The sequence below is a fragment of the Giraffa tippelskirchi genome, chromosome 13 (assembly GCF_054371585.1).
Source record: "Giraffa tippelskirchi isolate mGirTip1 chromosome 13, T2T-mGirTip1v1.2.pri, whole genome shotgun sequence".
Lineage (NCBI taxonomy): Eukaryota > Metazoa > Chordata > Mammalia > Artiodactyla > Giraffidae > Giraffa > Giraffa tippelskirchi.
The window spans coordinates 37,284,993-37,301,287 of record NC_137287.1 but is presented as its reverse complement, the minus strand read 5'-3'; the positions used below and the strand labels follow the sequence as shown (position 1 = coordinate 37,301,287).

Below are 16,295 nucleotides of genomic sequence, written 5' to 3'. Positions count from 1 at the left end.
CTCATACTGGAGCACAGAAGGGGCCCCCGTGCCTCTGTGACCGACAGGTTCTGCTATCATGTGCTGGGTTCTTGGTGTGTCTGGTGTGTGACCGTGGGCAGCCTCCCCGGGCACTTTGCTGAGCCCTCCCACCCCAGGGTTTGCACCCGGAACCAGTGCAGTAGGTTGTCTGGGGCCCTGGAGCGCCCAGGCTGCTCCCTCTGTCTTAGTGTGTGTTTTGTTCACCCTCCCTCTTGTCTTCTCTCAGGTCTCCTGGCCGGCGTGCACTCCAGCCCGCCTCGTGCAGCACCTCTCCCGCACACTGCCGTGTCTACCCACCTCCCGCAGAGCCTGCCAGGTAATTTCCAGGTGGTCAGAGTGCCACGTGCACTGCGGGCCATTCCTCTCCATCAGCAGCCTTCTCTGCTGCCAAGGACACTAGTGTCTCCCCCCGTCATCACTGTGTCGTCTCAGTTTGTCCTCTGAGGCTCGGGTGTCTCTGTGGTACTTGACGCGAGGGACGCAGTCTCCCACACTGACACCTGCCTTGCCCTGTGTGATCACAGAGGGAAGCGTGGTAGCCTGAGGACTTGGCTCAGGACTTCCTCGCCCTCAGCTCAGTGTTTCCTCTTCAATGTAATCAAGACTGGAAGGGTGATGGTGCTGATTTCCCAGGGGCTAGTTGGGGCACTGCAGGCCTTTAGGTTCACATTGCCACCCCTTCCAGGTGGGATCCACTAACAGAGGCCTCAACCTTAGTGTAAGTGAAAGGGGAAGTCTGGTAGCAGTGGCAGGGCTTCAGGAGGGACCCTGACCCCTCACGGAGCGTGTGTCCAGGAAAGGAGCAGTGTGTGCTTCAGTCTGGCGGGGGGGTGCAGAGGTTTGGGAGCACAACAGGACCGAGCAGCGTCCTTCTTCCCTGGCTTCTCCTCTGCACACAGCAGTGGCTGCAGAAAGGGCCAGCCTGCAAGCCCTGGTTCACAGCCACGAGGAGAGGGTACAGGCACCCTGAGCCAGTATGTGCCAGCCAGCAGTCTGCCTGGCCCCGTCCTGGGACCTTGGCTCTTGGGTGCACATAGTACAGGGCCGACTGCTCTTCCTGCTGCTCCACACCTGCTCCAGACACGGCCTGGGGGCTGCACTGATCAGCATCCTGAGGCTAATGCTTAATAGTGAATGCCAGAGGCCAAAGATGAACTGGAAGTCCCTCAGACAGAAACATGCTTTTTTCAGAGAAAGAAACTGGGGCTAAGCCTGTGTCAGCAGTTACTCCCTGTTCCGGTGGAGAAAGCAGGGACTGGTTCCACAAACTGGTGGTCTCAGAGCCATCCAGGCAAGAGCTGATGGCATTTGAAAGACTGCACGGCCTCTGTTTGCTTTTGTTAACACTCAAACAGAAAATCATTGGAGTGCTATTGGAAACGTGACTACTGATGTGTGGAATTTTCAGGAAAAAAGGGAAAAGTGTTTTCTTGTACCATTTCCTTCCTGTTTTTCCTCTGGGAATTAAAAGGCTGTCTGAAAAGCATCAAGGCTGTAAGAGACCAGTTGAATATCTCTCTTTAGACACTCGTCGTGTTGTAGGATTACACTGAGTGGTCATCAGTGAGCATCCTTCTGATGTCTCAGCTCTGACTCGAGTCTGCTTTGCTTTCTTCCCTGTGTGGGCTCGGAACATGAGTGCCCGTGAGCTTGCTCTTCCAGGCCCCAAGGTCTGCAGTGGAGAGGTGCTCACCGTATCTGACAGGCCTTACCGGGAGCCGGGAGCGGCCCTTGCGGCACAGACGGCACTCAGCCAGCAGCCGCCCTCCCAGTGCCCGGCATGCTGCACGTGCTGCAGATAACCTGCCAGCGTGTCAGGCTCCTTTGAGCCCCAGAACGCTCAGTGTTCAGGGCCTTTTGCTATTTCAGAAGTGGTCCCTTTGAGGTTTGGTTACTGCTGCCTTCAAAGAGTCAGAGATCCCGAGAGTCTTGTGTTCTGTTTTTGCTTACTGTCTTTCAGATGCTTCTCAGCTTCATGGGAAAGGGCCCAGTGTACCAAGGAAATTGTGATTTTCAGGGCAAAGGCTGGAAGCTGAATGAGGAGGTCTCAGAAGTCGGATAATGACTACGCTCTGCCGTTGGTTTTCTTCTGGAGAAGGCGTGAGTGCTAAGTGTAGCGTCTCTTGGCACGTGTGATGTGCCTTCAGTTCAGGGAGCAGCCCTGTGCTTCTCTGGGGGCCCCGGCCAGCCTGGTGCTCAGGGCCTCGCAGCTCTGTTGCAGACAGTCGTTGGAGGGGCAGCGCTAGGCCAAGGAGCATGCCGGCTCGTGCTGGGTGCTCTGGTGGCGGGGCAGAGCAAGTGGCCCAACTCCTCGCGTTTGGCCAGAGTACCTCATTGCACCCTACTGGTCGGGGGCTCCTTCTGGCCACAGTGGGCTCCCTGCTTGGTCAGAGTGTCTGTCCATCCTCCTGGCTCACACCCCAGCTGGGAGAGGTACTTTGTTCTCTGAAAAATACTCAGAACACCCAACGTGTGCTCATCGTGGGGGCCAGTCTCCACTGAACATGACAATGAAGCTCTTTTAGAGAAAAGACCTTTGTAGATTCAACAATTGTGGTAGGATTTTTAAAGACACTTATTTTTGGCTCAGTTTTGATCCTTACCATTAAACGCATTGGATAGAATTGGACTGTTCTCCGCACGTCACGTTGTTCCTAGGAAGACATAATTCCAGTGCCTTTATGGTGGAGCAGGACTGGACACGTCCACTCGGCCCTCTGAGTGGGTCTCAGATGAAGACCTTTTTAAAGACATGTCTGTATCTAAGACAGAGCCAGCTTATTTGAGTTTTCTATGGTTGCACATCACAACCTGGGCCATCCTGACTGGAAGGTTACCCAGGCCCCCGCATCCCAGCTCAGCCAGGGCCCCCACTTTGTTTCTCCCAAGTTCATACAGATGGGCTGCAGAGCCCCGAATTCCTTCTTCGTCTCTTTGAGGGCTGAGGATGTGAGGGGTTCCAGGCTGCAGGTAGACATTCCAGTTTATTGTAAACCCATGCTCAGGCAGAGCTGCGGGAACAGGCCCCTGGGAAGTGTCTGCCGTGCAGAAGCAGGGCTTGAGGTCCGCACTCTCCAGACAGCAGGCTCTGCCTTCACTGGGAGACGGACGGGGCAGCGTCCCACTCAGCCAACGGCTGCTTCTCAAGGATTTTCGGGCGCTTGCCAGTCTTGTGAAGTCTGAACCAACTGCTCCAGCTAAGTCATTTCCCTTATGTTGAGAGTAAACAGCCTCCTTAGAATGTGCGCCTGCCTATGTGGAGACATGGGCAGTTCTTTTGGGTCCTGACTCCCAGGATATGACGCTTGGTGTCTTGCGATTTCTCAGAGGCTGCCCGGCTCCCTGGGGAGCAAGACCGTGGCCAGCCAGCTGGCCAGGCCTCTGCTCTTTTTTTTAACAAAAACCAACACGTGTGTCACATGGGGCCAAGTGGAGTCCTTGTCCCTTTATTATATCTATTTTTTGCAACTTGGGTTTCCAGTTTACAGACTAGTCTTAGGTAGTAGCAAAAGAGCCAAAGAAGAGATTGGTATTGCTGAGCTCAGAGCGGCGCAGAGGCCGTCCGTCCGAGAGCGCTGAGCAGCGGGAGGACACCAGGTGCCCCTCCCCACCGAGCCCCCACCTCCCGGCACCACCCAGCTTGTGGCCGGAGCAGGATGCCCTCCTCCTTAGGAATCTAGCGATGCCTCTTGCCTCAGGGAAATGTTTCTTTGATGGGGAGTTGATGAGGTTTCTTTTCCTTGTTGATGCTTTATTTGTGGTAATGGAAGAGTGAGTGACTTGAGCCACGGCAAGGAGGGCTGCAGCCGGAGGCGTCCCAGCCACCACGCTGCGGGCTCCCCTTACTGGTGATTCTTGGGTGTGAAAGGGCTGTGGCTTTTGTGCAGCGACTATATGTTGGTGTTGGGGGTGGTGTGAAATTGTTAATCTTGTATAAAGCAACATAATAAATTGTTTCAAGGTTTCCAGAACATCGTTTCTTACGCATTTCTTTTTACCATATTTGCAAGTAATTCTCTCTCCCTTAGGAGCTGGTAGTTGGGGAACATTCATTCTGGCTGAAAGCCAAGCAGGCCCTGGGGAATCAGCCTTACTCGCAAGGGAAGAAACACACTTTCCATGAAATTAGAATCAAGCTACCAGGTGTTTATTTTCACACTATAAATAGAGTTCCCTCTTACTTCCCGTTTCCTTACATAATACGTGAGATACAGAGACCCCAGATTTCATTTGGTAAAAAAATCAACTGTGGAGTCTTAAGTGGCAGTGAAAGAATAAGCAGGACCAGGCATCAAATCCAAGGCCAACAGCGACAGTCCACTAGGAAAGTACTTCAGTTACAGAACCACGAAATGTCCGCTGATGGTGCATTCTCTTGGGACAGTCTGGCTCGACAGTTAAGCTTCACCCAAGCACCAGGGCCAGACGCTGTTCTCGTTTCTTTGCGCCTCGTTTGGCGTAGCGCCCAGATCGGTTTCCCTGGGAGGCCTCGATGGCGAGTCAGCTGAGCTGGAATCTGGAGGGCTGTGAATGCAGGTGGCGGCCCCAGAGGCCGGTGCTTTGCCAAATGGAGCCCTCCCTGCCTTGAGTTTCCTCGGCTGGGGTGTAGAGGCCAGTGCTGTGCGGAGCAGGCTGGCCCACGGGGCTGCTGCCTGTGTTGTGCTTTAGTGGTAGATGTTGGTTGCTTCCAGGTGTCACAGGGGGAGTCTGTTGATAGAGAAGTGTAGGAGAAAGGGGGGAGGAGGACGGGCACTGCAAGTGTGAACAATCGGGAGACAAGCGGGTTACTCATCAGGCTGAGGGACGGCTCAGCAGGGGCCAGTCCCACCTGTGGTTGGGCCCAGCAGCTGGGGTGGCAGCACACGGGGCTCTGCGCGGACTAGGAGCTGTGCGGGGGCCAGGGAGAGACGACTTGGGGGAGGGTCCCAGGCAGGGGCGAACCGGCAGCGTCTTCCTGGAGGGCGAGGGCAGGCCTACTTCTGCCCTGACACCAGGACAGCCAGCTCCTGGATGGACATGCTCTTGTTGACGTAGCGGTCGTACTGCGCGAGGGTCAGCCGTCCGCTCTGCAGGGCCTCTTCGATGGAGAATTTCTTGCCGGACTTCCTGTCGTGGATCACAGAGGACTCGCCGCTGGGGCCCTTGACGGAGATCTCCTCCCAGTCGCACTCCTGGCTCCTGAGCTTCACAAACATGTTCCAGTCGATGAGGCCAGCCCGGTGGGCCTCCTCGGGGGACAGCTCGCGGCCCGAGTCAGGGTCGATGACCACGATGGAGCGCCGCAGGTGGTTCTCCCTCTGCTCCCGCTTGACTGCCACGGAGCCCAGGCGCCGCTGCAGCTCCTCAATCTCCTGGTCTTTGTCCCTGGAGAGCCTCCTGAGGTCGTTCAGTTCCCGTTCCAGGGACCGCAGGCGCGAGTCGAGCTGCGCCCCGGGGTCGGCCCCAGCCGTCGCGGGCAGGCTTCTTAGGCCCTGCACCTCGGCTGTGGCCATCTCAATCTCCGACTGGAGCCTGCGGGCCTCGAGCTGTAGGCTCTGCCGCTCTAGCTGCAGCTTATGGTTCTCCTCCCTCAGGAAGTCCAGCTCCTTGGAAGACTTGGAGTTGCAGAACTCCAGCTCCGACAGCTTGGCCTCCAGCCGGCTCACCTCAGCATCCAGCTCCCTCTTGCCACGGCTCTCGGCCTCCAGACTGCCCCTGAGCCTCTCAATCTCCTGCTCCGTGTCGCCTTTCTCCACCTGGACACTCTCCGAGAAGACCACCTTCTCCTTGACCTCCATCTTCTCCAGGCGCTCCAGCTGCTGCTTCAGGGTCTCGAGCTCGTGCTCCAGGCCCCGCCGGCGGTGCCGCTCTTCCTCCAGCTGCAGGGCCAGCAGGGCGTGCTCCCGGGCCTGCTGGGGATCCTGCTGCAGCACCACCTTCTGCGTGAGGGTCACCTTCTCCCGGGCCTCGCCCTCCTGCTCCTCCAGCTGGGCCAGCCGCTGCTTGAGGCGCTGCACCTCCAGCTCAGCCTCGCGGCGCGCCTGCCGCTCGCGCTCCAGCTCCTCCAGCTGGCACTCCAGCTCAGCTCGCCGGTGCTGCAGCCGCCGCAGCTCGCCACGGAGGCCGTCGATCTGCCGCAGCTCCGTGTCGATGCTCTTGGTGAAGGCGCTCACCTCAGCCCGGAGGCCCGGCTCCTCCTCGTACTTGACCACCTCCTGCTGCACCACCACCTCCTTCCCCCGGGCCAGCTCCTCCTCCTTCTCCTGGATCTTCTCCTCCTGGGACGCCCGCTCCCGTTCCAGGTCCACCTGCTTCTTGTGTTCCTCAGCCAGCTGGGCCCTCAGCGTTGCCACTTCCTCTCTGGTCTGGGGGTCTTCCTGGAACTGCAAGATCTCCTGGACCACCTCCTTGGTCTGTACCTGGGGCTTGGCCTCTTTGAGGGACTGGATCTCCTGCTTCAGCTGGTAGATCTCCAGGTCACACCTCTCGATGAGGCGAGTCTTGTCCACGATCTCCTCCCTGAGCCTCTGGAGCTCTTTCTCTGTCTCAGGGTCCGTCGTGTACTTGATAACCTCCTTGGTCACCTCCTTGACCTCCACCTGGGGGCCCCGCCTCCGAAGTGCCTCCAGCTCGCTCTGGTAGCTCTTGAGCTGCTCCTCGGCCCCCCGGTACTTGCGCTCCTGTTCCACCAGCTCCAGGCGGAGGTTGGCCACCTCACTCTCAGCCTTGGGGTCGGGCCGGACAATCTCGCGCACCTTCTCCTGCACAACCACCTTGGCATTCTCCTCCTCCAGGGCCCAGATCTTCCGGAGCAGCTCGGTCTTCTCTCTCCGGCTGGCGCGGGCCCTGGCGGCCTCGTCCTCATACCGGCGCTGGAGGGCGCCCACCTCCCGCTCTGCTGCCGCATCCTTCTCCACCTTGAGCACCTCCTTGACAGTGATCTTGCCCTCGGCCATGGCCCGCTCCTTCTCCAGCCTCTTGAGCTTGTCCTGCAGGAAGCCCAGCTCCTCCTCTTGCTTCTCCCGGAGCCCCTGCTCCCGCCGCTGGTCCTCCTGCAGCTGCTGGAACTCGGCCTCCAGCTGGGGGTCATTGTGCACCTTGACCACCTCCTTCTCCGTGACCACCTCCCGCGCCCTCCGCTTCTCCTCGGCCAGGGTGGCCACGCGCTGTTGCAGGAGGAGCGCCTCTGCCTCACGGGCGCCCTTCTGCCGCCGCAGCGCCTCCAGCTCCCCCCGCAGCCTCAGGACCTCATCAGCCTGGGTCCGGTCCGGCTTGATGCACAGTACCTCCTTGACCACGTACTCCTGGCCCCCGGCCCGGGCCTCCTCCTCCAGGGCACGCAGCCGCAGCCGAAGCGCCTCCACCTCCCCCTGCAGCAGCTGGTTCTTGCGCTGCTCCTTGGCCAGGGTCTGCTGCGCCTGCTGGAAGCTCTCCTCCAGCACCGGGTCTGGCACCTTCCTGAGTACCTCCTTGGTCACCACCGCCTCCTGCGGGCTCTGGCTCCGCAGGGCCCGGATCTCCTCCTGGGCGCTCCGGACCTCGTGCTCCAGCTGCTGCCGCCGCTCCGTCTCCTCGTCCAGCTCCTTCTGAATCTTCCATGTCTCCTCCACGCCGGGGCCCAGCTTGTTGCCGGGCAGGGCCTCCTGGCTTGCACCTGCCTCCGGCTGCTGGGAAGGGGAAGACCGTGCAGGGTTAGCGCCGGACTCCGCGCAGCCGGTGCCCATCTTGCCACCCGCCAAGGGTCAGACTGCTCGTCTTGCAGTCCCCAAGGGACATCCCCCCACCCCCTGCTCAGTGTTGGGGCCACTAGAGCCCTAGGCTTCCTTTTGAAATTGGTAAAACAACTAGTTTAAACACATCTGGGAAAATATCTTAAAGCCACAGAAGAGTGTGACGTGAAGGCCACCTACCCCTTCTGGTCTTGTTCCTATAGGATGTGCTGTGCTGCGCTTGGTCACTCAGTCGTGTCCGACTTTTTGTGACCCCGTGGACTGCAGCCCGCCAGGCTCCTCTGTCCATGGGGCTTCTCCAGGCAAGAATACTGGAGTGGGTTGCCATGTCCTCCTCCAGGGGAACTTCCCAACCCAGGGATTGAACCCTAGCTCTCCTGCATTGCAGGCAGATTCTTTACTGTCTGGCCCACCAGAGAAGCCCAGTATCCTACAGGATACAGTCACCTTTGTCACATATATTTTTGTGTGCAATGTGTATTTATCTTTTCCATACTAATGGTGGCCCCCAATTTGCATGTACCCTGTTGATTGCGCTTCTGAGAGAATCCGCAGCGGCCAGAGAAGACTACCTCGTCGTGCAACAGTTTGATCATTTTCCATTGTGTGGACAGACCCTGGCTCAGTCACCCACCCACCGCTGATGAACACTGAGTCGCTTCCAGTTTCTCATAATGTTGTTATAAACATTTTCGAGTTTTAGAAATAAGTTACCTTTTACTGGGTACGCAGCAAATGTTTGCGGGACAGGCCACTTAGGTTGGACTCACGCCCACGTGGAGGTGGGGGGACGTGGGCGTGGTACTGGCGCTGCCCTGCCCTGTTAGCAAGGGGACACGCCCCCTGGCCACATCTGTTTCTCTGAGGCAGAGCGAGCCTAGTGTCTTAGCTGTTGGGATAGTTTTCGGTAGGATGCCTTCCTGAGACCCATTACCTGTCTCAGGAGGGTCAGTGCAAACTCCAGGTTCTGCAGCCTCTGTCTGTTGATGGCGTTAACTTCCGTGAACTTGGCAGCAAGAGCTGCTTCCTATAGGAGAGCAGACAGACAGGAATCAACAAGCTGAGCAAGATGTTTGTAAAAACCTAGCATTTGGGGAGAGATGCCAAAGAGAGTTGCCCCTTCCTACCTGGAGTTCTACTAGTCTCAACTGTGAGAGAGAAAACTGGATTTAGAGTCAGAAGCCTAAACCCCCAGGGACCTTGAGCAGGCCTGTCTCTGAGCCTTAAGACACTCGTGTACAGAAGGAACAGGTAACGTCAGACCTCCGTGTGTCCGGACCCTCTCAGTGGAGAGTACAGGGAACCGCCCCAGCTATGACTCCCAGCAGGCTGTCTTTCCAGGCATGTCACTGTCGCCGGCCCAGAATAAGTTCATCATCTTCTCCTACTGAGCCTGTTGGCACCCAGGAGGGCCCCCAGCCCCGTTTCCCCACTGTGCGTACACCTCTGAGGCCTGCATGCCGTGCTCCCTGGAGGAAGGGAGCCCCGAGGAGGCCAGGCCCGCGGAGCTCACCTCTTCTCTCACTTTGGCGGCAGGGGACTGGAGCCTGGCCCTCTTGCTCATGTGGCTGTTCCTTCCATTCTCCAAGTCAAGGAGGGACCTGAGTTTCTCTGCTTCCAACTCGTAGTCCTGGGTGAGAGAGATGTGGCAGAGGGCAGACCAGAGCAGGTGAGACCAAAGTGTTCCCGTGCCCTTTCCGGCTGACCGCGGAGGTCTTGCGCTCAACTGCACCCCGCTCTGACTACCAGGAGGTTTGGAGAACCGTCGCTCCATCAACAGGACACAACCACGTCCCTGGACAACACGCGAGACAAGAGAAAACGGGCCCGCAAACCCCTTCGTCCCCAAAGTGCACTCCCTCCCTCCAGGCCGCCCCTGGCCTGGAGAACGTGGCATCCTGCTGTCTTTATACTGTAAGCTTTTAACTCTATACCGTAAGCTTTTTTTCACGCCGCCCTGTCCTAGTCCTCCTGTATGGTCAGGTTGGTGAGTTAAACATCCATCAAGTGGCTGGATGATAATTTCCTAGCTGTTCCTCTGCTAATATTGGACATTTAGGTTACTTCTAGTTTGTCTCTTTGGCTATTGTAAATAATTTTTTATTTTACACTGATTTTGTTAATCCCACATTATCATTATTCTTTTGCATCTTTTCCTTTATGATAAATTCCCTCAGTTACTGCTTTAAACAGTAGAAAACCCTTCTGATATTTGATGCCTGGCACCATCTTGTTTCCCCAAGGGTGGTGCTGGTTTGCACGGCCACCAGCCGTGCCTGAGGACAACCCCATGACCCAGCCCGGGGCGGGGTGGGGGTAATGGTGGGGGAGGGGCCCTGCTGCCCACCCTCCGGGCCGGGTTGTCGCATCTCACCTTGACAGCCTGCTGGTACTGCTGGGAGTGCGTGTGGACTTTCTGCACTTCCTCTTCCCTTCTTGCTATTTCATCTAGCAGGTTCTGTACAACAACAGAGACTTTAAAAATAAAATCTTGAAAAAAAAATCCTTAACCTAGATAGAGTAGCTGAATTCCTTCGAGTCTGGAATTCTTCTGTAACACAGAGTATAACTAGCAGCTTCCTTGTTTACATTTGTTGGTTCCAAAAGGCGGTTCTAAGGCCCTGTGAAGAAGGGCCAAGGAGGTCACGAACTTTGCCAGGAGAGCAGTGTTTACTGAGTGCGTGGAGGTGTCAGGCACGGTGCTAAGGCTAAGCGCATGTCTTTCTGAGATTATCTCACTGACTCTCCCCACATCCTTTGAGGTGAGCACCATCGTCACTTCCAGTTTAGGAGGTGCAGTGCCTCACCTGTGGGTGCATGGCTCCAGGGGTGGGAGCAGGATTTGAGCCCAGGCTGTTGGCTTTCCCGTTCCTCGTCCTTTACCCCAAGGCCCTGCTGTCTTCTGGGGAGCCGGGGCTCTGGGCCGTGGAAATGGGTTTCCCCCCATGAAGGCTCCCCAGTGTCCCTGCAGTGATCCGCTTATTTAGCAGACCTGCGTGAGGGGTCCACTCCAGGCCAGGCCCCGTGCAGGGAACCCGGGAGGGAGTGGTGAGGGTGACCCTGTCCTGGATCTCAGAGATGCGGGTGCTGGGAGCCCGCTGGGCCAGGACCGCAACCAGGGGCCCGTCCACAAAGGGACTTGCAGACCCCCAGCCCTCTCACCTTCTGGTTATTCAGCTTGGTCTCCACCTGGCCGAGGCCGTCCGTCTCCTGGGGCTCGTAGTTGGGGATGTGGGACAGGAACTGGAGCAGATGGTCGCGGCCGCTGCAGAAGGCGTCGTGCTCGGCCCGGGCGCTCTGCAGGCTCTGGGCCCTGCGGGGCAAAGCCAGCCAGGCCTTTGAGCACTCGGGTCACACCAAGAGCTGCCTGTGGTCCCTTTTTAGAGATTACCAACAGGAACTGAACTGGGAGTCAGCGTTTACCAGGAAGGGGAGTAGTTAGGTAAATTACGGAGTATTGGGTGGGAATACTGCACGGCCTCCATTAAAGGCAGGCAGGGCCGAGTGTGCAGACCCGAGGGGATGCCCACTGTGAATCCCAGGACCTAAATAACTCCCAGATTCAAGGAGAAGTCACAAGGGAGATGTGGAAATCTTTTAAACTCACTGAAAATAAAAACATCATTTGTAGGACAAAGCGAAAGCAGTACTTAATGAGATGTACTTAATGCTTAGATTAGGGGAAGAAAACAACAACAAAGCAGGTTCTCAGATCAGCAATCTAAGCTTCTAACTTAAGGAAGAAAAAGAAGAGCCAACTGAACCTAATGTAAGCAGCTACAGTAGGAAATAATAATGAGCAGAAGTCAGTGAATCAGGAAACAGGAAAACAGGAGAAAGATCACTGCAACCAAAGCTGGTTCATTGAAACAGTCAGTGAAGTGATCAACCCCAGACAGAATCATCAGGGGGAGAAAACAGAGTAAACAAATACAACAAAAGAAGATACGATGTCAGGAATGAAAGCGAGGACATTCCCTCAGATCTCGCAGACATTCAAGGATAAGAGAATATTATGAACCATTTCATGCCAAAAACTCAGCAGCTTGACGAGGTGTACAATGTGTCCTTGAAAGACACAAACTTGTGAAGCTGCTCAAGCATCAGATGACCCAGATTGTCCAATATCTAATAAAAGAGGTTGCATTTGTAGTTAAAAACCTTTTTACAAAAAAAAAAAAAAAAAAATTGCAGGCCCAGATGTCTTCCGTGGTGAATTCTACCACGCATTTAAGGAAATAATACCCCGTCTTCACAGACCCTCTTCCAGAAAACAGAAGAGGAGGAGGGAGCATTTCCTGATTGTTCAGGCCAGGAAAATACACGATGGGGAAATAGTAGGACACGCTGGGTGTTCCTACATTTTCTACCAACCCCGGCTCGTACAGGGTGTCTTTGGAAGGATGCACAGGAAACTGGTAGCAGGGCTGATCTTGGGGGGAATGTTTGGTCGTTACAACCCCTTTGGGTTTTTTAAATTTTGTATGTGTATTGCTTTTCCCAAAAAGCAGCAATTATTTAGAAAACAGCCTTCAACGCTGTCTGCAGAAATCCCACTTGGGTGCCTTAGGCAGACTAGCTAAGCCGAGGCCGCCGAGACTACCCTCTCCACCCTCCAGCCTCTCCCCATGGCCCCTGACCTGAGCTCCGCCTGCTGGCAGAGGCCCTCGAAGCGCTGGCACAGCTTGTGCACCTCGGCCTCCTGGCGCTCCAGGTCCGGGCAGTGCTCCTGGAAGCGGCTGGCCAGCAAGCCTGAGCACTGCTTGGCGGCCTGCAGGTTCCGCTGCACCTCGCCCAGGAGGGCCTTCTGGGCCTGCAGCTCGGAGGCCATGGCCTGCGGGGTGAAGAGGTAGATGGCAGGCACTGTGGCCAAGAGCTCCAGGGTCCGGGAGGGCTGCCCAGGGTGCTTGGGTCCACTCACTTTGAGGGGGTGGTGGGCCCAGCCCGGTCGGGGACCAGGGCTTTGCCTCTGAGTTGGTCCTCAAACCTGTGGTCACTTCTACAATTTCTGTCTTGTTACAAAGAACAACACCCGGGGAAACCTAGTTTCTAAAACCCTGCGGCGCACAGCATGGGTGGGTGACACCATGCACAGACTGAAGTGCCCCCGGCAGAGGCTCTACCCTCCGAGCCTGCTTCCTGGACTTCCAGGTGAGGCTGTCACCACAAGGCAAGGGTTCTGTGAGGTGGTTCGTGAATAAGGGGCCTCCCACGGGCTCACAGACTGGCGCTTAGAGTGGCCCAGTGGCACCGTGAAGACGGCAGGTGCCGGGCGAGGGGCAGAACTGCCTCGGCTCAGCTGACCTGCCTGGCGGGCGTCTGGGCCCAGGTGGCCAGGTCTGCTCCTTCAGAGAAACGGAGTGGGGGTGGTTATGCTGAGACCTGATTTTAAGATACCAGCACCTGATTTCCGCAGGCTGCACAAACCCCTTGTGTGGCTGGGATTCCAAACCGGGAGAGACTTGCTGCCCTGAGCCTTGGGCCCCTCGATTGTCCAGAGGTGGGGGCGAATGGGGGCCCTTAGAGCCCATGCCCAGCTCAGAGAGGAGCTCCTGGGGCCCGGAGTCCACACACTCACCGCCAGCTCCTGCCTCCTGCTGTCCAGGGCCTGGCTGCTCTCGGGCACTGTGTCCTCCTGGGCCAGCTGCGTCTCATATGTGGCCAGCATCTCCCGGCCCTGCTGCAGGCTCTTCTCCAGGCGGTTGGCGATGTCGACCCTGAGGACACGAGTCAGGAGTTAGTTGGGCGGGGGGTGTGGCCTGGCCCCTGACCACCCTGCCTGGCCTCCCTGCTGCCCGCCTGCACCCACTTCTCCTGGGCCGCTTCCAGCAGCTGCACCAGGCGCTCGTATCTGTGCTGGGTGTCCTCCACCCGCGTCCTCAGCAGGGTGGTGCTGCCACTGTCTGGGAGGGCCCGCACGAATGCCTCGCCCTCGGCCACACTGCGCGCCTTCTCGGGCTTGATCCGCAGCAGCTCGTTGGTGATGTTCTGTGGGGACCGGAGCCCTCGTGTTGGTCACAGCCTGCAGCCCCTCTCCCCCAGGGACGCCCCCTCCCTGGGGTAGGGGCCGCCTGGGGGTCTGGGGTGCCGGCCTGGGAGTTGGTGACCGTAATGAGCATCCCCGGGGGTTCTGATGCACCATCCGGATGGGGACTCAGGACTGATGAAAACCAACAGGTAACACCAAGCACTTCTGGTTCCCACTACTCCACGGGTATGGTGCTGCTCATCTTTGGGGGAACCCTGACGAGATGGGTACGGCTCCATGAGGCTTAGGAGTTTGCAGCCACGCCCCCACCCCCATACCCTCCCAGCCCTGGCACGAGCCCCATCAAGGGCCACAGCACTGCTCTGAGCCCCAAGCTGCCTCTTGACCCAGGAGGGTCGTGCCCATGACAGAGGGGGCTGAGGACCCCAGAAACCGTGTGTGTGTGTGTGTGTGAAGGAGGTGAGTTGTGGCTGGTGTTCCTGTGCTCCATCCTCCCGAGGCCCCCTGAGCAAGCAGCCGGCCCATTTTACTGAAGAAACTGAGGTCTGCGGTCAGGGCAAGGGGGTCGGCTCTGTTGGCCCAGAGCCCCTGGGCTGCCAGGCACCCTGCCTCTCTCAGCTGGGTGCTGACCTGCTCGGGCCACAGTCCTGCCATCGTCAGCTCTATCAAGAGCCCTTTCTCCTGGAGACATGTCTGGGGGACACCAGGCCTCTGGCACCTCTTCAATTCTCGGCCTAGACAGCCCCTCTCCCTGCAACTCACGGCTTCCCGTTACACATGGCAAGCGGTCCCCGTGGAGTGTCCAGAGCCCCCATGGGCATGAGACCGTGGACAGGGCCCCCGGGAAGCCCAGGGGGCCAGCCCCTGCCCCCAGCCCTGGGTACCTTGAGGTCCTTGGCCCGCTCGGCGCTGTCCTGCACTGCTCGGCCCTGCTCCAGTGGCGGCCGCAGGATGGCCGTGATGGCCTTCTCCTGCCGGTCCAGGTCACTGGCCACCTTATCCAAGCCAGCCAGCAGCTGCCGGCCCTGCAGGTCCAAGGCATCTGCCGGAGGGAGGTCAGAGTCAGGGGGCCATGGGGGCCCTGGGGGTGTTTAGGGGTCAGCTCAGCATGCTCCCCCCCCACCCTGCCGTCCCGTCTGCTGCACAGACCCTGGGTCAGCCCCCCTCCCGTCCCCCCAGAGCCTCGGGCAGTGGCCCTGGCACTCACCTCCAGAGCTCTCTGCCTTCAGCACCTCATGCCGCTGCTGGAGAGCCTTTCTGCTCCCGGCTGCCTTCTGCCGCAGGCTCTGGTACTGGCTGCCCAGGCTGTGACAGCAAAAAACGGGCTGGGGACCCCAAAGCGGTCCATGCCCCCACCACCCACAGAAGCGGGACCCTGGGCTCTGGCTCAACAGACAGCCCCGAGGAATTGGGCAGGTCCTCAAAATGCTTTGAAAAGTCAACACAACACACGCACACAGAGGATCTGCTGAAACACCAGTCTCTCTCTGCTCCCGGGTTCAGTGGGCCCCTTCCGCCCCTCCTTCCTTCCTCTGTCTCACTTTTCTTCGTAGCAAATGGAACAAGACCCTGAAAATATACCAAATCTCGAGGAACCTCTGCCCAGTGGGATGGACATACAGACAGAGCACCCTAATGAGAGCAGCACACAAGGTGGGAGAAGGTGCTTGGGAGCCAAGAGGCGGCAGCCTTTTGTCCTGGAGCCAGAGTGGAGGATGAGGGGAGGGAGCAATCAGGTATGGCTTCACAGAAGAGGTGGCCCCTGGGCTGGGGTCTTCAAGCCAAGAGGTCTTGAGTCAACAAAGTGGTGGGTTGATGTGAAGGTGGAGGGAGTTATGCGTGCCAAGGCCCAGGGGCGCCTGCAGAGAGGCCCCTCCCTGCAACGTGCCCAGAGCCGCACGCTCACACACAAGTCGGCCAGGCCAACAGGATCTACCGCTGTCCCACCTGAGCCTCCAAAGGGGGTGCATGTGTGGGATGTTAGTGGCACTCTGAGGCTCAGCTGTGGTGCCCAGGGCTGTGAATGGGGCCTGGGAGCCCAGGGGGTGCAGCCACATGCCACACCAGCTCCTCCTCTTCCCCATACCTGTCGGCCAGAGCCATGGCCTCGGGGTCAGTGGGCGGGATCATGAAGCAGACAGCCGGGGCGGTCAGCTTGTTCCCCGCGCTGTCCGTGAGGTCCCAGCTCTCCCCATTGTTCCTCTGCAGGGTGTAGCTGTAGCCCCGAGAGATCAGGCCCTGGTGGGGGACAAGCCGGTCAGGACACAAGGAGAGGCCTGTCCCAGCTGGTGGCCAGGAGCTCAGTCACTGCCTAACTCTGGGACCTGGGGAGTCTAAGCCTGTCTCTCAGACCCTCCTCAAGATGTTTCATCATAAAGATGAGAGGCTCTGCCAGCCCAACACCCACCTGAACTTCCCTCTGGGGACCCCCACCCCCATGCAGTCCCAGCCCAGGTGGTCTCGTCCTGAAGATCCCCTGACTGCTCAGGGTGAATGTGTGACTCAGGTCTGGCCAATGAGAGAATGGCACTTGCAGCCACAGTGATTGGTTCAGGCTGGATACATGACTCAGAGTG

The 16,295-nt window shown here is 57.9% G+C and overlaps 2 protein-coding genes across 20 annotated transcripts in view; one reads left to right on the top strand and one right to left on the bottom strand.

The window, feature by feature from the left end:
- UBN1 (ubinuclein 1) overlaps window positions 1-3,992 on the top strand; it is a 31,926-nt gene extending 27,934 nt beyond the window's left edge. For 10 of the 19 annotated variants that reach the window (XR_014072678.1, XR_014072676.1, XR_014072679.1 and 7 more), the window contains exons 17-18: window positions 248-337; window positions 1,982-3,992. Coding sequence is in view for 14 of the 19 variants with exons in the window: in XM_081554730.1 (XP_081410856.1) it covers window positions 248-337; window positions 1,982-2,031 (140 nt within the window). In the remaining 5 variants the exon portion in view is untranslated. Of the gene's footprint in view, window positions 1-247; window positions 338-1,212; window positions 1,508-1,981 lie in introns of those variants that run through there. The other 9 variants (XM_081554728.1, XM_081554727.1, XM_081554720.1 and 6 more) reach the window with 2 other exon arrangements.
- Window positions 3,993-4,146: 154 nt separating this feature from the next.
- Window positions 4,147-16,295, bottom strand: part of PPL (periplakin) — a 48,843-nt gene continuing 36,694 nt past the window's right edge. Inside the window, exons 12-22 of the mRNA XM_081554714.1 lie at window positions 15,806-15,957; window positions 14,927-15,024; window positions 14,604-14,761; window positions 13,540-13,718; window positions 13,309-13,447; window positions 12,371-12,564; window positions 10,893-11,043; window positions 10,105-10,188; window positions 9,244-9,360; window positions 8,665-8,757; window positions 4,147-7,667 (exon numbers count right to left, since the gene is read on the bottom strand). Coding sequence (XP_081410840.1) covers window positions 4,995-7,667; window positions 8,665-8,757; window positions 9,244-9,360; window positions 10,105-10,188; window positions 10,893-11,043; window positions 12,371-12,564; window positions 13,309-13,447; window positions 13,540-13,718; window positions 14,604-14,761; window positions 14,927-15,024; window positions 15,806-15,957 — 4,038 coding nt within the window. The 3' untranslated portion in view covers window positions 4,147-4,994. The remainder of the gene's footprint in view (window positions 7,668-8,664; window positions 8,758-9,243; window positions 9,361-10,104; window positions 10,189-10,892; window positions 11,044-12,370; window positions 12,565-13,308; window positions 13,448-13,539; window positions 13,719-14,603; window positions 14,762-14,926; window positions 15,025-15,805; window positions 15,958-16,295) is intronic.